We start from the raw sequence: 21,567 nt of genomic DNA on the forward strand, positions 1-21,567 counted from the left end.
ATAAATACAGATAGGCTATAATACTGCATTTCTAATGACACAAGGAATGTTTATGATCAGAACTGATTTTGCTATGGACTGAATTGCCTAGTCCTATTGGTATCTGGTAATAAGACAGTTTTCCTCAAAGTATGAGTCAAAGTCATTACTGTGTGGGGTCAATGTTTGGATCCAGCCCTCAAGTAGGATGCGTGGTTACTAATTAACATGTTGGAGATGTAATTAGTTCCAAGTTAGCTAAACCCAGCGCCAGGACTTCCGACCCCCACGCCCACCATGATTTACTCAAGCAACTGTTGATGCATTCCTAAACCGACTGACGTCAAGTGGGAAGGGCCCATACGCTCTGCTATATATAACTAACTCCGTCACTCTCTGTTCATTCATAACGCAACTCTGGATTATCAAGATTCCGCTGAGAAGCTCCTTCTCCGAGGACTTCGGAAGAAACAACTGAGGAATCTACCACCTCTGCCAGCGTCTGCTTCTCTCAAACAATTATAAACAAAACCAGAATTGTAGCACTGATACTAAAACCATGAAAATGTCAGCAGAGCAGATTTCCGAGGTCCTGAAAGAGGGAGAGCTGGAGAAGAGGAGTGACAACCTCCTTCAGTTCTGGAAAAGGAAGACATGTGTCCTGACCACGGATAGCCTCAACATTTACGCCGACACGCAGAAGCGCACCAAGAGCAAGGAGCTCAAACTCCAGTCTATCAAGAAAGTCGACTGTGTTGAGCGCACCGGCAAGTTTGTCTACTTCACCATTGTTACCACGGACAATAAGGAGATAGATTTCCGGTGCTCCGGTGAAGATAACTGCTGGAATGCAGTGATCACCATGGCACTGATTGACTTCCAGAACAGAAAGGCTATTCAGGACTTTAAAACGCGACAGGACGACGAGAGCGGGTCCCCGGGACAGCACGAGAGCCGCATGGCCAGAGCTCCCTGAATGGCTTTGGGAGATTAGCTACCACACTCCGAATATGGTAAGACGCAGAGCATGGACCATTACGCACAATAGAGCGGTTTTAAACAATGGTGAGGGGATAAATGTTTAAAAATTATTCAGCATAGCCTATTTTATATAATTATTGAAATACACCTGAGTGGAGATATATTATTAAAGTACTCTCACGAAAGAAAAAAACACATGTGATCTTTCCCTTATATACACAGGCCTATGAAAGGTTTTAACCACGTTAGACTTGCTTACTTTTACAGATGCCTACAATCAGGGCCCGGCCCTAGCACTGGCTAAACATTTTAGTCCCCCCTCTTGACATCAAAGAGAACATTTTTAGTTGTTCAGTTAATTTCCTTCAACTCTACACATGTTGATGGGGCAGAGAATTGTTTTTGCAGTTCTACAGAAAATGTCCTACAAGTCTACACATTCTGCCACGTAGTGGGAGACATTCTATGCAGTTTTAAAGTGAATTTCCTGCAATTTTACACATTTTGCCACAACTTATGCTATGTTAATGATATGTGACTGAGAGTGACTAACAAAATCCGGGCGGTAACACATTGTTTTAATCCTATCTGCTTTTGTCTCCTTCAGAGTCAGTTATGGACCATGAAGAACAGGAACTTGGACCAAAGAAAGACGTCACCCGGTCCGTGGATGAAGGATTGTTCGGGACAGATCAGCGCATTCCCTTAGGGACCTCTGTCCTGATAAGCTTCTAAAAGAGAATTTAAAATGCTCAAAACTCAAGACTGAATCCTTGAACTTTCAAGTATTTCAAAGTGCGCTTTTCTGAGGAGGGATGCCTCCTGAATGACATTGCAAAAATGTGTTAATTTATTTGTGTCAAGAAAATGTTTTTCTTGGATACATGCTTATGTTGTTTAAATTATTTACTATTTCAGTGTGTATTTATTTGAATAAATATTCATACATTTTTGAAGAAAATGTGGTCCTATAGCCCAGTGGTTCCCAACCGGTGTTCAGCAGGAACTCTCAGGTGTGTCGCAAACTTTTCCTGATCTAGATTTTTTTTTTTTTTTACACTCACTTATCAACATAACCTGTTGAATGCACATGGCCTTTTGACTTGGGAACACTAGTACTGCTCAGATAATACATTAAATAGTACATGGATACATCCGTATCATTGTTTCAAGTCCAGTGTGCTCAGGCTGTTGGTACATTTGTATCATTTGAGGAGTGCACATCACAAGCAAAGTCATCTGTTTAATTTGACTTTGTCTGTGAAAAGGGGTAAACACAAATGTACTATCTTTCTATCTTTCTATGGCAGAGGGAGTGGTATAGCTAAGCCCAGAGCCATAAGAAATACATGACTCTGGCTAAGCCTAATCAGACTTTTCACAAGCATTTTTCTACACCCGCAAAAACATCTGTTAAACATGTGTATGCGACCAATAACATTTGATTAACTATCAAATAATCCTAATTCATCTATAAAAACACTTATCACAGAAAATGTATGATTTTCCAATTTGGAAAAGATGAGATAGGGACATTTTAGGTGCGCAGCTGAATTTGATTTTATTTAACTAGGCAAGTCAGTTAAGGGAAAATTCTTATTTACAATGACGGCCTACCCCAGCCAAACCCGGACGGCACTGGGCCAATTGTGTGCCACCCTATGGGACTCCCAATCACGGCCGGATGTGATGCAGCCTGGATTCCAAACCAGGTGCTGCAATGACGCCTTTTGCACTGAGATGCAGTGTCTTAGGCCACTCGGGAGCAATTTTATATCCCATGAGGGTGTGCCAAGGTTAAAAAAGGTTGGGAACCACTGCAATAGCCTATGTTTTTCTCTCATATATTGGTCAGTTAATGTTATGGATAAAATGTTGAGTGATGTTACATTGACAAAAATACAGATCTTCATATTAATTCTCTTTTAATTCTCTTTATTAATCAGAGCCTTTATCCGTGAAGTCCTTTGTAAGATTTCAATTTGTATGGAGGTACAAATTGAGATGAGAGCACTATACATGAAAAGATCTATAAAATATATCTTATGTTATGTATCCACCAATGAAATATACCTTAACAGCATGCTGTTAAATTATGCCAAATCATAACCCACAGCACAATGGCTTCCTGAGATACCACACTTATGAGCAGTGTATGATAGGAAAGTCCCTCTCTTCTTTTATCACAGGTTGCACCCTGTTTGTCATCTCCGGTTGTCATGCTTTATTATACATACTTTATGACTGATAAGGGTTGTGGTTTCACTACACCTGTATCAACGGGCCCTTTGAACACATACCTTTACAGCCAGGGTGTGTTGTACCCAGAGCCTGAAGGAATCTGCGGGGGTGGAATCACCTAACGACATGCGTGGAAATCAAACATACCCGGGGATTAACCTCAGAACTAGAATGAGATTCTATTTCTATGAATAAACCAAAGAAAATATTGATATAGAATATTAATAATTACAGTTTTAATGGTTGAATGTGTGGACAATGTTGTACAGGTAATAAGAGAACTTCCCCAAAGATGCGCGTGTTGTTCTAGCCATACCTAACACATGCGTACGCACGCACGCACGCACGCACGCACGCACACACACACGCACGCACGCATGCACGCACGCACGCACACACGCACGCACGCACGCACACACACACACACACAGAGATCATTAAGCTATGGGCACAGGACAGGGCAAACACATGGATGTGTTACAAGGCCCACTTTACTGCCCTGTTATCTATACACAAAGTGACCTGCCCATGGTTATTATGTTGAGTTAGACACCCTGCTATAGAATGACTCACAATGACTCACAAGAAGTCATAAACAGGGGAGTTATTCTGTCTTTATCCAAACTCCCATGACACCCTATATGTGTACATTGAAACACTTGTGTAAATGTTTGTGGTGTGCCTGTGTCAAAATAAAGGAAACACCAACATAAAGTGTGTTAATAGGGCGTTGGGCCACCACGAGCCAGAACAGCTTCAACGCACAATGGCAAAGATTCTACAAGTGTCTGGAACTCTCTTGGAGGGATGCGACACCATTATTCTATGAGAAATTCCATACATTTGGTGTTTTGTTTGATGGTGGTGGAGAACACTGTCTCGGACGTCGCTCCAGAATCTCCCATAAGTGTTCAATTGGGTTGAGATCTGGTGACTGAAACGGCCACGGCATTTGGCTTACATTGTTTTCATGCTCATCAAACCATTCAGTGACCACTCATATGCCTTGTGAATAGGCGCATTGTCTTCCTATGGGGGCATTAAGCATGGTAGCCAAAATAATGGCCTAAAATAATGGCCTGCCCAGTATTTTTATACATGATGAGATGTTAATTGTGTAATTAGGAACCACACCTATTTAAGGAACCACACCTGCTTTTTGTTCATAACCAGGACTAAATAACAGCCAATTTGAGACAGTTGAAAAAGGTATGCATAGGAGAAACATAACATCACAAGCCTTGTTATATTACATTATAAAGGCTCATGCATTCTGATAACAACTTAGAAAGAATTATACCTGGATGAAGTGGTAACGTGTTACCCTGAAGTTCAGTGTATTACATTGCATTCGGAAAGTATTCAGACCTTGTTTTTTTTACCTCATCAATCTACACACAATACCCCATAATGTCAAAGCAAAAACAGTTCTTTAGAATGTTTTATTTTATTACAAATAAAAAACTGGAATATCACATTTACATTAGTATTAAATCCATTTGAAATAAGGCTGTAATGTAACAAAATGTGGAAAAAGTCAAGGGTCTGAATACATTCCGAATACACTGTATATAGGCCTATTCTACCTCTTCTGTTTCTACAGTGCCGGGCCCTGTACATCCACAGCACATAGGTCTATGGGAGGGGGGTCAGAGGTGAGTGTAAGCCGAGCCCCAGGCCACGCTGCCTCCCACAGCCCAGTATGGCTGGTAGTGGAGTCAGTTCTCCAGGGGCTTTGAAGCCAGATCACACTACAATGACCACATCAAAGGACACAATGATCTAAGGAGTACTACCAGGAACCACCCGCTTCCTGCCTAAATATACCACTCTCAACAAATTGGCACCACTTTAATCTCACTCACACTCACACTCACACCAGTGGCAGTCGGTGATGTTTAAGATGAGGGAGGAAGATTTTTTTTAATGAGTGTGGCCTTATTTCTATTACAGCATATTGGATGACTGTCATTCATATTCCATTTAGCCAGTTCAATGTAATATCGATAGGTTTAGGCTACTACATGATGCTCAAATTTTCCTTATACCCATCATGATGTTGCTATAACCTAGCCTATGAATTAAAGTGTACAACGTCGGTGCACAGGTCGAGAAAACATTTTGAGTAATCAAGGTAGAGACTGCCAGAGGTCCGGACAGCAGACCCTCCGATTTGACACACTGAACTCTATCAGAGAAGTAGTTGGTGAACCAGGCGAGGCAATCATTTGAGAAACCAAGGCTGTCGAGTCTGCCGATGAGGATGTGGTGATTGACAGAGTCGAAAGCCTTGGCCAGATCAATGAATACGGCTGCACAGTAATGTTTCTTATCGATGGCGGTTAAGATATCGTTTAGGACCTTTGTAGGTTGATACATTGCTGTTTTCATTTATAAAGCCTTTTTTTTTTACATACAATCCCACTGTACCTAACATTTTTACTAAACTTTACAAATACAGTACTAGTTACCACACCCGGTCCCAGGGATGGTGAACTCTGGAAATTCCTTCGGTCTCTACTGAGTTAGATAAATCAGCTTTTAGTTTTCTTGCACCATATTTGTGGAAAAACCTTCAAAATGTTCTCAAATTTGATGTTTTGGTGCCTCTAGGGGGATTCAGAAAGCTGATTGAAAACCATATTACTGATGACTGTGTTTGTTTCTTATGACCGTGTTTTTCTTTCTGCTTGTATTTTGTATTTATATTGATGTGTGTATTTTCTGTAATTGATGTAATTCAGTGCTCATCTGTTAAAGAAACCTTGATCTCAGTATGAACCCCCGATAAAATAAAACTGAAATAAAAAATAGCAGCCACATACAAACAGCATGAATATTTTGCTCGTATAATTCCTTCTCGCATCTACGCACTCTCCTCCTCTCATAATTTTCCCTTCACTTGTGGACTTCAGTGCACACACGTCTGTGACCAGGCAAAAAACAACTTTCCAAGTCAAACCTTCTTATCATAGCCAGTTGTGGACTTGAGTCACATGACTTGGACTCAAGTCTGACTCAAGTCTCAAATTTAATGATTTGAGACTTGATAGAAAAAAACATGCAACAGTGAAACGCACACTCGGCACTCTGATTGGACCAGCAAACTGTCAATCAACACATGTCGAGCGAGCTAGAGAACAGATTGCTGATTTGCTGTACAGCTATAGGATCAGGTGCAGAACAAACATAAAATTGTAAATTGCCATAATAAATATGCAGCTCAAAATATAGTTTGGTGATCAAGAATATTAACCGTTTACTTGTAAGCTAATCAGCAATGGGGCAACAATTACTAGCTTAGGCCTACTGTTCTTTTGGTTTGTAACAATTGCTTGAAATTGATCATTTACTTATCAAGCTAGGATTACTGTGGCGAAGACGCATTCACAGGCGCAGTTCTTTAATTGCGCTCTCCTGTGGAGGGTGCTTTTTTCTCTCCTTGAAATGTTTGCTGTTGTTTTCACACGTTTAAATGCCTAGGCCCTATACTACAATATTTGCTAGCGTTTCATCATTCCTTCCCCGTACTGTTTATTGCAACACGATGAGACTCATGAGGTATAAGTTCTGTTTATTTCATTCAATGTATGGTTTCCTTTATTCATAATTCCCAGGTAATGTCTGTGTCTCCTATGTGTCTCCTACCTCTATCATTTTTGTGTGTGTAAAAGGAGCGTGCGCGCGTCCCAACCTGCATAGAAATGCGCTACATGGCCTGCGCTCCACGCTTTGGAGTCAGAACATTGAATAAGAGAAAATGATTGTTCTATGCATGAATAGTGTTGAAATATCATTAATAGTCATTAAGTCTGATTAAGACGAATGAACCAATGTAATGGATGTGGAAATTACCATTTGCATTGTAGGACCAGTTTATTGGTTGTTATTGCCAATTGGGTAATTCTATGGTCCTCGGGGCCAAGTGTTTATGTTATCTAGTAGGCCTAGCTGTTTGAGCTCCTGTTAAACAGATTTGATACAGATTTGGCTGTAAAGTCATGCCCTTAATCAGTACAGGCTATGCTTGATACAGAGGTTATTTCTTTGGGGCAATTTCCCATATGGATTTTGTAAATCTATTTGTATATTTTGTATGAAACGATCATCAATATTAAATAAATCTCCACTCTGAGCACATCAACCTGCCTGGCCTTCTGCTGGTTTCATGCCCTTACAGCTGCTACAAGGTCCCTATTTTATAATTAAAAAGGCTAATCAAAATGTGTTGTAGACAAAATAATGAAAATGGACATCTGGTAGCCTCAATAAATAGACAAAGATTTGTAGTTGCATGTATAGATTCGTTTTTTACTTGACTTGGAAACTTGTGACTTGACTCGACTTGACGTGCTCTTAGAATGCATGACTTGGACTTGACTCGAGTCTTGACCTGTTCTACTTGGGACTTGACTTGAGACTCGGACCTTGTGACTTGGTCCCACCTCTGATCATAACCGCTAACCACTACACCTACCTACAGTGTTGCAACAATATTAGCTAACAATGTTAGTAACGCCATAGTCAACATAGCTACTAGAACTAACATGTTAGTAAACCTGCTACAATCCTGCAGTACAGTGTACAGTCCTCAAACAGTTTAGCAGTTACACCGGCAGGCCCCGGTGGCAATAAATTAATAAAACCAAAAGCTTACCGTGACGTGGAAGAGTTACAGTGTTGGATAGCCATAGCCAGCTAGCTAACATAGCACCCCTCTCTCTGTTTGAGTAGGCTAAACTAACTAGCTGCATTCGCTAGCTAAGTGAAAGTAATTTAAAAAAAACTAAATATAGCTCTCTCTGTCTCATTCTCTCTCTCTCCCGCTTCACCTCAATTTTTAAATAAATACATTTGTAAAAAAAAAATGCAACTATTGTCTTTCTCTGAGTCAACTACTCACTTTCGTTTTATGCTCTTCAATGCTAGCTATCTGTAGCTTTCAGTACTAGATTAATTCTCTGATCCTTTGATTGGGTGGACAACTATTTAGTTCATGATTCAAGAGCAAGCTAGTAGGTTGGAGGGTGTCCTCCAGAAGTTGTTATAATTATAATAACTGTGTAAGTCTATAAAAGGGGGTGAGAACCATACGCCTCCTAGGTTTTGTATTTTTTTAACCTTTAGGCAAGTCAGTTAAGAACAAAATGTTATTTACAATGACACCCTACCAGGGAACAGGGAACAGTGGGTTGACAGCATTGTTCAAGGGCAGAACGACAGATTTTTAACTTGTCAGCTCTGGGATTCGATCTAGTAACCTTTTGGTTACCAGCCCAATGCGCTAACCACTAGGCTACCTGCTGCACTGCTAGGGTACCTGCCATATTGAAGTCGATGTACCCAGAGGAGGACTGAAACTAGCTGTCCTCTGGCTATACCATGGTGCTACCCAAAAGAGTGCTGTTGAGGCTAATGTAGACCTTAATTGCAAAACAGTGTGTTTTAATCAATTATTTCGTGACGTGAATATATTTAGTATAGTTTTATTGGATTTCAACACAAATCAAATCAAATCAAATCAAATTTTATTTGTCACATACACATGGTTAGCAGATGTTAATGCGAGTGTAGCGAAATGCTTGTGCTTCTAGTTCCGACAATGCCGTAATAACCAACAAGTAATCTAGCTAACAATTCCAAAACTACTACCTTATAGACACAAGTGTAAGGGGATAAAGAATATGTATATAAAGATATATGAGTGAGTGATGGTACAGAGCGGCATAGGCAAGATACAGTAGATGGTATTGAGTGCAGTATATACATATGAGATGAGTATGTAAACAAAGTGGCATAGTTAAAGTGGCTAGTGATACATGTATTACATAAAGATGCAGTAGATCATATAGAGTACAGTATATACATATACATATGAGATGAATAATGTAGGGTATGTAAACATTATATTAGGTAGCATTGTTTAAAGTGGCTAGTGATATATTTTACATAATTTCCCATCAATTCCCATTATTAAAGTGGCTGGAGTTGAGTCAGTGTGTTGGCAGCAGCCACTCAATGTTAGTGGTGGCTGTTTAACAGTCTGATGGCCTTGAGATAGAAGCTGTTTTTCAGTCTCTCGGTCCCAGCTTTGATGCACCTGTACTGACCTCGCCTTCTGGATGATAGCGGGGTGAACAGGCAGTGGCTCGGGTGGTTGTTGTCCTTGATGATCTTTATGGCCTTCCTGTGACATCGGGTGGTGTAGGTGTCCTGGAGGGCAGGTAGTTTGCCCCCGGTGACGCGTTGTGCAGACCTCACTACCCTCTGGAGAGCCTTACGGTTGTGGGCGGAGCAGTTGCCGTACCAGGCGGTGATACAGCCCGACAGGATGCTCTCGATTGTGCATCTGTAGAAGTTTGTGAGTGCTTTTGGTGACAAGCCAAATTTCTTCAGCCTCCTGAGGTTGAAGAGGCGCTGCTGCGCCTTCTTCACGATGCTGTCTGTGTGGGTGGACCAATTCAGTTTGTCTGTGATGTGTACGCCGAGGAACTTAAAACTTACTACCCTCTCCACTACTGTTCCATCAATGTGGATAGGGGGGTGTTCCCTCTGCTGTTTCCTGAAGTCCACAATCATCTCCTTAGTTTTGTTGACGTTGAGTGTGAGGTTATTTTCCTGACACCACACTCCGAGGGCCCTCACCTCCTCCCTGTAGGCCGTCTCGTCGTTGTTGGTAATCAGGCCTACCACTGTTGTGTCGTCCGCAAACTTGATGATTGAGTTGGAGGCGTGCGTGGCCACGCAGTCGTGGGTGAACAGGGAGTACAGGAGAGGGCTCAGAACGCACCCTTGTGGGGCCCCAGTGTTGAGGATCAGCGGGGTGGAAATGTTGTTGCCTACCCTCACCACCTGGGGGCGGCCCGTCAGGAAGTCCAGTACCCAGTTGCACAGGGCGGGGTCGAGGCCCAGGGTCTCGAGCTTGATGACGAGCTTGGAGGGCACTATGGTGTTAAATGCCGAGCTGTAGTCGATGAACAGCATTCTCACATAGGTATTCCTCTTGTCCAGATGGGTTAGGGCAGTGTGCTGTGTGGTTGAGATTGCATCGTCTGTGGACCTATTTGGGCGGTAAGCAAATTGGACTGGGTCTAGGGTGTCAGGTAGGGTGGAGGTGATATGGTCCTTGACTAGTCTCTCAAAGCACTTCATGATGACGGAAGTGAGGGGCGGTAGTCGTTTAGCTCAGTTACCTTAGCTTTCATGGGAACAGGAACAATGGTGGCCCTCTTGAAGCATGTGGGAACAACAGACTGGGATAGGGATTGATTGAATATGTCCATAAACACACCAGCCAGCTGGTCTGCGCATGCTCTGAGGGCGCGGCTGGGGATGCCGTCTGGGCCTGCAGCCTTGCGAGGGTTGATACGTTTAAATGTATTCCTCACGTCGGCTGCAGTGAAGGAGAGTCCGCATGTTTTAGTTGCGGGCCGTGTCAGTGGCACTGTATTGTCCTCAAAGTGGGCAAAAAAGTTATTTAGTCTGCCTGGGAGCAAGACATCCTGGTCCGTGACTGGGCTGGTTTTCTTTTTGTAATCCGTGATTGACTGTAGACCCTGCCACATACCTCTTGTGTCTGAGCCGTTGAATTGAGATTCTACTTTGTCTCTATACTGACGCTTAGCTTGTTTGATTGCCTTGCGGAGGGAATAGTTACACTGTTTGTATTCGGTCATATTTCCGGTCACCTTGCCCTGATTAAAAGCAGTGGTTCGGGCTTTCAGTTTCACGCGAATGCTGCCATCAATCCACGGTTTCTGGTTTGGGAATGTTTTAAGCATTGCTATGGGAACGACATCTTCAACGCACGTTCTAATGAACTCGCTCACCGAATCAGCGTATTCGTCAATGTTGTTGTCTGACGCAATACGAAACATATCCCAGTCCACGTGATGGAAGCAGTCTTGTAGTGTGGAATCAGATTGGTCGGACCATCGTTGAACAGACCTCAGCGCGGAAGCTTCTTGTTTTAGTTTCTGTCTGTAGGCAGGGATCAACAAAATGGAGTCGTGGTCAGCTTTTCCGAAAGGAGGGCGGGGCAGGGCCTTATATGCGTCGCGGAAGTTAGAATAGCAGTGATCCAATGTTTTTCCAGCCCTGGTTGCGCAATCGATATGCTGATAAAATTTAGGGAGTCTTGTTTTCAGATTAGCCTTGTTAAAATCCCCAGCTACAATGAATGCAGCCTCTGGATAAATGTATTCCAGTTTGCAAAGAGTCAAATAAAGTTTGTTCAGAGCCATCGATGTGTCTGCTTGGGGGGGAATATATACGGCTGTGATTATAATCGAAAAGAATTCCCTTGGTAGATAATGCGGTCGACATTTGATTGTGAGGATATCTAAATCAGGTGAACAGAAGGACTTGGCTTCAAGCCAATCAAATCACTTCCTATTCAAAATGTCATTTTCAGATAAACTTGTCTGTTTCTGGTCTACTTGTGTTTATGTCCTGCAGTTACTAGCTTGCTAAATTGGCCCTTTCCTAAGCTATGGATGGAGATGGGGATTTGGACTTAGTTCTCTGTACACGCCAATGATTGTGACAGTGATTCTGATCTAACCATAAATGAATATGTTGTGCCACTGGCCTGAGAGGGTTGAGGTTCAATATGTAGCCAAATATGCTCAAGTTAAGTAGCTGGCTAGCTAACTTAGCTGGTTCATTGATGCCCACGGGAGGGAGTTAAGCTAGCAAGTGTTTTAGCTAGGTAGCCTATGACAACAAAAACTAAAAGTGTATGACAGAGCCATATACCGTTTTGCCAAACATGAAAGAGAGGAGGATGGTATTTGGCGTTCAACAACAAGTAGGGTGAGTCCCAACATTTTTTTTTACTTGAACACGCACACACACAGAAATCAGTACCATGGACAGCCACATGATATTTAGCAACATTAATTGGACTAAATCGTTTTAGGTATCTTTACGTTTGTTTACAGTGTATTTAACTAAGCGTATATATAGTTAATATGATGATGTTTAAATGTTTAAGTTGAAATGATGCTGGAATAGCAGAGGCAGTGCTCCAGTTGTCTTAGTGCTGTTTTTCAGTAACTCTGTGGTTCTAAATCAATAGTTGTTTAGTAAACTGTCAAAAATAACTTGAACATGCTGCATTTGATATAACTGTTTGTTGCATGCAATACTTGCTTTGTGGACTTCACCGGACAGATGTTGATTTCCGGTTTTGTGTTGAAAGAAATGTATATGTAGTTTAATTTATTCTGCCACCGTGTGACTGTTGTCTTTTTGATGTCACAGCCTTATTGTATATCACGGTGTCGTAAGAACAAATGGGTTAAAGCACAAACAATGCACCACCACTACTGCTGAGGAGGATGGTCCTCCCCTTCCTCCTCTGAGGAGCCTCCACTAACTCACACACACACACCTCTGCCCTGTAGGCACACTGCCATGGGGGGATACTGGGGTTATGATCATCGTGTGCATCATGGACCAACTACCAACCCTGCCTGACCGTAACTGAGCGAAATAGGGGGACGAGAGAATAGCTGCTTTAAATTTGGGTGGGGTAGTGGATGGGGGAATTTCCTCATATACTGTATCTTTGTGTTAGCCCGTTGTAAAGTGTTTTGAGACCTTGTGAAAAGTGCTACATGACCAAAGGTATGTGGACACCTGCTGGTCAAGCATCTTATTCCAAAATCATGGGCATTGATATGGAGTTGGTCCCCCCTTTGCTGCTATAACAGTGAGTAGTTGACTCTGAGAGAAGTGAGAGACTCAGAGAGAGAAAGACAAGAGTTGCATTTTTTCACAAATTCATTTTTTTAAATTAAGGAGAAGCAGGAGACGGAGAGAGAGCTATATTTAGTTTTTAAAAATGCACTTTTCTGGGAAGGCTTTCCGCTAGATGTTGGAATATTGCTGCGGGGACTTGCCTCCATTCAGCCACAAGAGCATTAGTGAGGTTGGAAACTGATGTTGGGCGATTAGGCCTGGCTCACAGTAGGCATTCCAATTCATCCCAAAGGTGTGCGATGAGGTGGAGCTCAGGGCTCTGTTAAGTTCTTCAACACCGATCTTGACAAACCATTTCTGTATGGACCTCACTTTGTGCACAGGGGCATTGTCATGCTGAAACAGAAAAGGGCCTTCCCCTAACTTTCCACAAAGTTGGAAGAACAGAATAGTTTAGAATGTCGTTAAATCTGGTTGTAATAGTAGTAATGTGCTATGTTGTTTGTTTTGCCGCATTGTTTGTAACTTATTTTGAACATAATGTTGCTGCTACAGTCTCTTATGACCGAAAAGAGCTTCTGGACATCAGAACAGCGATTTCTCACCTCGAACTGCACAAATATTTTTTCTTTAACGAATCCGACACAAAGGATATTCTGCTTTCTCAAGACCAGGTGCAAATCCCTGTCATCCGCGTAAAGAAAAGACAGAGAAAAAGGGGGCGGAGGTTGGGCTGCCATGTGAGAAATCGTAGGCGAGTGAGTAAACCTCCACTACCATCTATTGGCCAACGTGCAATCATTTGATAAAAAACCTGGATGATCTATGTTTAAGATTTTCCTACCAACTATCCAACCTACCAACAGACTATCCTACTAAAACAACATTCAACGAGCTGTATAAGGCCATAAGCAAACAAGTGATGCTCCCAGTGGCCGGGGACTTTAATGTAGGCAAACTTAAATCGGTTTCACCAAATTTCTACCAGCATGACAACCTTTACTCCACACACAGAGACGCATACAAAGCTCTCCCTCGGCCTCAATTTGGCAAATATGACCATAATTATATCCCCCTGATTCCTGCTTACAAGCAAATACTAAAGCAGGAAGTACCAGTGACTCACTCAATACGTAAGTGGTCAGATGACACGGATGCTAAGCTACAGGATTGTTTTGCTAGCACAGACTGGAATATGTTCCGAGATTCATCCAATGGCATTGAGGAGTATACCACCTCAGTCACTTCATCAAAAAAGTGCATCGGCAACGTCGTCCCCACAGTGACCGTACCTACATATCCCAACCAGAAGCAATGCATTACAGGCAACATCCGCACCAAGCTAAAGCCTAGAGCTGCCGCACTCAAGGAGCGGGACACTAATCCGGATGCTTATAAGAAATCCCGCAACAGGACTAAGATTAAATCCTACTACACCGGCTCTGACACTCGTCGGATGTGGCAGGGCTTGCAAACTATTACAGACTACAAAGGGAAACCCAGGCACAAGCTTCCCAGTGACGCGAGCCAACCAGACGAACTAAATGCGTTTTATGCTCACTTCGAGGCAAGCAACACTGAAGCATGCATCAGCCGATGTAAGCAAGACCTTTAAACATGTCAACATTCACAAAGCCGCAGGGGCCAGACTACCAGGACGTTACCTCAAAGCATTTTCAATCTCTCCCTGACAGAGTTTGTAATATCTACATGTTTCAAGCAGACCACCTTAGTGCCTGTGCCCAAGAGAGCAAATGTAACCTGCCTAATTTATTACCGACCCATAGCACTCATGTCGGTAGCCATGAAGTGCTTTGAAAGGCTGGTCATGGCTTACATCAACACCATTATCCCAGAAACCCTTTACCCACTCCAATCTGCATACCGCTCCAACAGATCCACAGATGATGCAATCTCAATTCCGCTCCACACTGCCCTGGACAAAAGGAACACCTATGTGAGAATGCTATTGATTGACTACAGCCCAGCGTTCAACACCACAGTGGCCACAAAGCTCTTCACTAAGCTAAGGACCCTGGGACTAAACACCTCCCCCTGCAACTGGATCCTGGACTTCCTGACGTCCCGCCCACAGGTGGTAAGGGTAGACAACAACTCATCTGCCACGCTGATCCTCAACGCTGGGGCCCCTCAGGGGTGTGTGCTTAGTCCCCTCCTGTACTCCCTGTTCAACCACGGCTGCGTAGCCAAATAGTACTCCAACACCATCAGTAAGTTTGCTGATGACACAACAGTGGTAGGCTATGATCACTGACAATGATGAGACAGCCTGTAGGCAGGAGGTCAGAGACCTGGCAGTGTGGTGCCAGGACAACAACCTCTGCCTCAGTGTGAGCAAGACAAAAGAGCTGAACATGGACTACAAGAAAAGGTGGGTTGAGAGCTTCAAGTTCATTGCTGTCCACATCACCAACAAACTATCATGGTCCAAACACACCAAGACAGTCGTGAAGAGGGCACGACAACACCTTTTTCGTCTCAGTAGACTGAAAAGATTTGGCATGGGTCCACAGATCCTCAAAAAGTTATACAGCTGCACCATTGGGAGAATCCTGACCAGTTGCATCACCGCCTGGTAGGGAAACTGCTCGGTAAGTATTTTCTTACCTCTATTTCTTGAACTGCATTGTTGGTTAAGGGCTTGTAACTAAGCATTTCACGGTAAGGTCTACAACACCTGTTGTATGTGCATGTGACAAATACAATTTGATGTGATTTGATTTGCATGCTGTAGCATTAAGATTTCCCTTCACTGGAACTAAGGGGCCTAGCCCGAACCATTAAAAACAGCACCAGACCATTATACCTCCTCCACCAAACTTTACAGTTGGTGGACTTTACAGTTGGCAGGTAGTGTTCTCCTGGCATCCACCAAACCCTGATTCGTCTGTCAGACTGCCAGATGTTGAAGCTTGATTCGTCATTCAAGAGAACTCGTTTCCACTGCTCCAGAGTCCAATGGCGGTGAGCTTTGCACCACTCCAGTCGACACTCTGCATTTTGCATGGTGATCTTAAGCTTGTGTGCGGCTGCTCAGCCATGGAAACCCATTTCATGAAGCTCCTGATGAACAGTTCTTGTGCTGACATTGCTTCCAGAGGCAGTTTTGAACTCGGTAGTGAGTGTTGCAACCGAGGACAGATTTTTACACGCTACACATTTCAGCACTCGGCGATCCGATTATGGGAGCTTGTGTGGCCTACCACTTTGCAACTGAGCCGTTGTTGCTCCTAGACACTTCACTTCACAATAACAGCACTTAAAATTTACTGGAGAAGATCTAGCAGGGCAGAAATTTGACGAACTGACTTGTTAGAAAGGTGGCATCCTACAACGGCCACATTGAAAGTCACTGAGCGCTTCAGCAAGGCCATTCTACTGCCAATGTTTGTATATGGAGATTGCATGGCAGTGTGCTCGATTTTATACACCAGTCAGCAACAGGTGTGGCAGAAATAGCTGAATCCACTAATATGAAGGGGTGTCCACATACTTTTGTATATATAGTGTATGTATTCAATCCATGTATCATGATGGTCATCGTAGATGTGTTTTTCTCCTCCTTCCATGGACAGACACTTACAATGAGATATAGCAGAAACCAGACAGACCACATAGACTATGTCCTCTCTTTACTGTACTGCATCTGTTTAAACATCCTCTGACGTGTACCCTTGGCGCAGGCTCAGCCCATACTTTATCCCCAGTGTCGTCAATAGACAACAGCCTGTCATTATGTGGACTGCTGAACATGGCAGGCTGTGGAATAGTGATTGTATTGTTGGGGAGTGTTTTCACTTGGGCTCAATGCAACCAAGAGAGAAGATAGATAGGAGAGAGCTGTGACCATTTGGTATAGTTGGAGTCAATATCAAGCAAGTACACTGATGATCTCACAATACTCTCTTTTCTGAGATCCAGGCCATTGCTTAGTCGTACTATTCCTAGATGAACTATGTATTTGGATCTAACAGTGAACCTCAATGTAACTACAGTATATGCAGTGCTACAGTAAGCAAGCTCACTGAGTCTCGTGATTTCTGTGGGCGTGGTGATTAGAGTTGCAAAACTTTCAATCAATTCCCTGGTTTTCCCGAGATCCCAATTGGAGGATTCCTTGAATCAGGAGGAAATAAGCAGGAAGTCTGGAATCCTCCTGGAAAAACAAGGAATTTATTGGAAGTTCCAGGAATTTTGCAGCCCTAGTGGTGACTGGCGAGGGTTGGGCAGTGTGTGCGTTCATGTGTGTGTTGTGAGAGGATGGGAGGACGTCGGAAATATCTCTCTATTAGTTATCAGAGACATAAGCCTCTCCCACACTACTCCTCTCATGTCCTTACAGCAGTAGCGGTGCATGGGTTAAATCACCCACCTCACCCCCCCCAAAAAGCCATATTACAACCTATGTGATGTGATAAATGTGTTGCTTGATCTATAACCTGTTAATCCATATGCCTTGCGACCGTGATATATAGGCCTAAGGCTGAGACAACAAGAAGACACAGTGGCAGAATTAATGTGTGCGTGCAAGTAGAAGACATGTAGACTTACCCTACTTATAGAGAAATGCCAATGCCATCCTCCTCTCTTTCATGTTGACGAAATGGTATATCACTCTGTCATACAGTACATGCTTTTATTTTTTGGTGCCTTAGACTACCTGCTAAAATGAATTCTAACGAGCTTAACTTCCATTCATGGGCAACATTAGCTTGTTAACATTAGCCTTCTACATGTAGCTACATCTTGAACATCCATCCTCTCATTCCAGGGGCACAACAATGTAGGAATTAATGGTTGGATCATAATCACTGTTATAATCGTTGACCAGTTCGGAGAATTAAGTAAAACCAAAATCCCTATCTCCATCCATGGCTAAATTAGGAAACTTTAGCTAGCTGGCTAGATATAGCCACCGGAGGACAACAATACAATGAGATGCAACAACTCAATTCAATTGTTCTGTCAATGACGTATGCTCTCAATGGGATTTGATAGGAGTGACGCTAAATCCAAGCTGGCTTCCATTGACACTTTGTTTTTGGTGCAATTTAGGTGCATTTTTTGGGGGGCAATTTTTTAAAACTTTTCGTCAACATTTTTTAAAACTTTTTCGTCAAAGCAGGCCAGATGGCCGCTGGCTTCTTTTGCATTCAATGCTACGGGTAGCAACAATGTCATATGCTTAATGTTATTTTATTTTATTTACATTACTATTTCTATTTTTGACAACTTTTACTTTTACTTCACTACATTCCTAAAGAAAATAATGTACTTTTTTCTCTGTACATTATCCCTGACACCCAAAAGTACTCGTTACATTTTGAATGCTTACCAGGACAGAAAATTGTCAAATTCACACACTTATCAAGAGAACATCCCTGGTCATCACTACTGCTTCTGATCTGGCGGACTCACTCAACACACATGCATTGTTTGCAAATTATGTCTGAGTGTTGGAGTGGGCCCCTGGCTATCCGTAAATTTAAAAAACAATAAAATAGTGCTGTCTGGTTTGCTTAATATAAGGAATTTGAAATGATTCATACTTTTACTTTGACTTTTGATACTTAAGTATATTTTAGCAACAACATTTACTTTTGAAACTTAAGTATATTTAAAACCAAATACTTTTAGAATTACTCAAGTAGTATTTTACTGGATGACTTTCACTTTTACTTGAGTCATTTTCTATTAAGGTATCTTTACTTTTACTAAAATATGACAATTGGGTACTATTTCCACCACTGCTTTCACTTCCGACTACCTCTTGTATTCAAAAAAACACTCCTAGAACTCACCATCACCTGGAATTCAACTCAAAAGACACTTTTTGACAATATTATTCTGTCGTAATATAAGTAAGATGTCTAACTCTTTAGTAAGATAAAAGTAGTCCCCAGATTACATCCACACAACGGCAAAGTGAGTCATAGAGCCATCATGACTGTGGTATGGAGAGGCCTTTTGCCGCCAGTCCCTGAAGTAGAGAGAGATCCATCCATCTCTCACCAAAGCCTGCTCTTTCCCCACACCCGCATTTCCCATCAGAGCTCAGACATTCCATTACACTAGCATGAAGCAGCCACACGGCTCACGACATTCCCCAACACACACCCCTCTACTCAAACTGTCCCACCACACACGTCACAGACAACCTACTCGACCCTTCACCTTCACATACATTTCCCGTCATCACACAGACGCCAGCACTTCTAAAGCAACGTGGGCCTTCACGTAAATACTACTGTACCTTTGTAAACACATGGGGTCTGGGAGGTTGAGCAACTATACGTCTGTGTGATTACCAATATTCCCACATCTCACGTCACAAGCGGTTAGTCCCACCTCTCAGGTTGTGTGTGTGTGTGTTGTGTGTGACAGTGTGTCTCTGTTTGTGTACGTGTGTATGCATGTGGTGTGTGTTCTTGTTTTCCTACATTATCAGGACCCCAATGTCCTAACAATTCACCCAAATTTCCTGAAGAGGTAGGAAAACAAAAGGGTTAGGTTTAGGGGTTTGGGGTTTCGGTTAGGTTTAGGGTTTTGGGGGTTAAGGTTAGGGTTAGGTTAAGTGGTGGGGGCAGGGTTTAGGGAAAATATGATTTTTAATGGTCAAACATTTTTATACTCCAAAAAGTCCTGACATTTCATGTATACAACGCTGTATGTGTGTGGGAATTTGGTAAAGGATGTAGGACTCTCCCCATGTGGTTAGGTGAGTGCATACCTGAGCTCATACCTGAGCGCATACCTGTGTGGTTAGCAAATGGAGCTGGGAAACCTGCTACCTCAGGGCTGAGAAAGAGGGAGAAAAAAGTCCTGAGAGAGAGCGACAGAGAGACAGAGAGAGAGAGAGACAGAGAGAGAGAGAGGAAAGTGTTATGCTGTACAAAAATGGGCTCTGGTATGGACCAGCCTACTGTGCTGTATCCATGTTACACTTTATTTCCTTAATACAGTATGTATCATTTAAAACATCGAATTAAAGGTCAGTGTTGTCCCAGATCCCATCATTGTGGGATTAATCTAGAAATTCCCCGCCCTTAACAAAAGCCTTATTCTCATAATTGCCTGTCTCTATGACAACACTGTTTGTTGATGTCTGAATGTCCATTACTGTCTGATGACTCATGTTGAAGGAACTCTCCGTATTCCTGTCTTCAGCTTGTATGTAAACCACGCTGCGGGAAGGAGTTGCCCATAACCACTGATCTAGGATCAACTAACCCTCCCCTAATCATAACCTTGACTATAGGGTGTGGGGGAAGCAAAACTGAACAAAGATCAGTGGGGAAACTTCTGTGAGCCGCTGGCCCATTCAGACATGGAGGAAGTATACTTACTACAAACTGAATGAAGAGATCTCACTGCTAATAGTAACTGCCATAAATAAGGTCAATCACCGTACCTTTCCCAGTGATGGCAGCCATTCTGCCTCAGATTTCTCCAACAGGAAGCATTAACTCAGGTGGAGGATTCTCAAACCACCATGGGACAAACCCGAGCTGCCTCCTTGTTTATGGGGTGTTATGTTGTTTAGTCTGAGAAAGATTACTCCACACAAACATTTCATAACAGCAGCTGGAGGAAGTTTGTGTCTTTGTACAAAACGTTTCCTCATATATAAAACGTAACTCTGGTAAATGGACACGGCACTGGTTGTAAATTAATATAAATGAGACTTTAGGACAACAAGCAAATTCAGCATTCGCTGGTGAACCAAAGGGTCGCTACTTCAAATCCAAGAGCCGACAAGGTGAAAAATCTGTCGATGTGCCCTTCAGCAATGCCGTTAACCCTAATTGCTCCGGGGTAGCCATTGATAATGGCTGACCCTGGCCGTGATCCCACTCTCTGAGTGTTTCTCAGGGGCCGTGTCTAGATTTGACAGTTGATGTAGTTTGGAGTTCTGATCATGGAATTCCGAACACATCATCATTTTAAATGTGTCCACCATGTCCTCATTGTGTCCGGATTCCCCTTTCCCACGCTATATTCAAATATTCATTCTGGAAATGTTGGAATTGGTCAAATATCATAATAACACAAGAACAACTTGATGGCAGTAGCTAACACTGTAGATAACTAGCCAGCAAGCTAGCAAGCAAAGCTAAGCTAAGGAGATTGCATATGGGTTAGCGTAACTCTAGCCAAACAACAACAAAATTATTGTAAATATTAGTGAGCTAGCTAGCATTTAGCATTTAAGGCAAGCAAAGATATTATTTTTTGTGGGCGGAGTGCTGATGACATCGCCCAATGTATGCACTTTCAGTTGACTCCAGACTGAGGAAAAATCCACACACAATGCATCCCTGACCAACTCCTGAGGTGGTCAGCCAGATCTGAACACAATCAGACCACACTGCGACTTTGTGCATCTAGACCTGTCTTTTCAATGTGATCTTGGTAATCTGATAGCAGAAGTGACATGTACAGTGCCTTCAGAAAGTATTCATACCCCTTGACTTATTCCACACTTTGTTTTGTTACAGCCTGAATTCAAAACGGATTCACTAGACTACACACAACATCCCATAAAGACAAAGTGAAAACATGTTTTTAGAAATATTGGCAATTTTTTTGAAAATGAAATACAGAAATATACAATTTAGATAAGTATTCAAGTACCCCTGA

General features: G+C 42.6%; 1 protein-coding gene across 1 annotated transcript; it reads left to right on the top strand.

The window, feature by feature from the left end:
• Nucleotides 1-344: 344 nt before the first annotated feature.
• Nucleotides 345-2,883, top strand: phlda2 (pleckstrin homology-like domain, family A, member 2). The gene is made up of 2 exons (XM_020456736.2): nt 345-992; nt 1,568-2,883. Exon 1 carries the CDS (start codon nt 539-541, stop codon nt 953-955), a length of 417 nt encoding a protein of 138 aa, XP_020312325.1. The 5' UTR covers nt 345-538; the 3' UTR covers nt 956-992; nt 1,568-2,883.
• The last annotated feature ends 18,684 nt before the right edge of the window (nt 2,884-21,567 follow it).

The sequence above is a fragment of the Oncorhynchus kisutch genome, linkage group LG22, assembly GCF_002021735.2.
Source record: "Oncorhynchus kisutch isolate 150728-3 linkage group LG22, Okis_V2, whole genome shotgun sequence".
Classification (NCBI taxonomy): domain Eukaryota; kingdom Metazoa; phylum Chordata; class Actinopteri; order Salmoniformes; family Salmonidae; genus Oncorhynchus; species Oncorhynchus kisutch.

Coding starts and splice junctions, on each gene's coding strand:
- phlda2 (XM_020456736.2), top strand. CDS start 539: ATGAAAATGTCAGCAGAGCAGATTTCCGAGGTCCTGAAAGAGGGAGAG.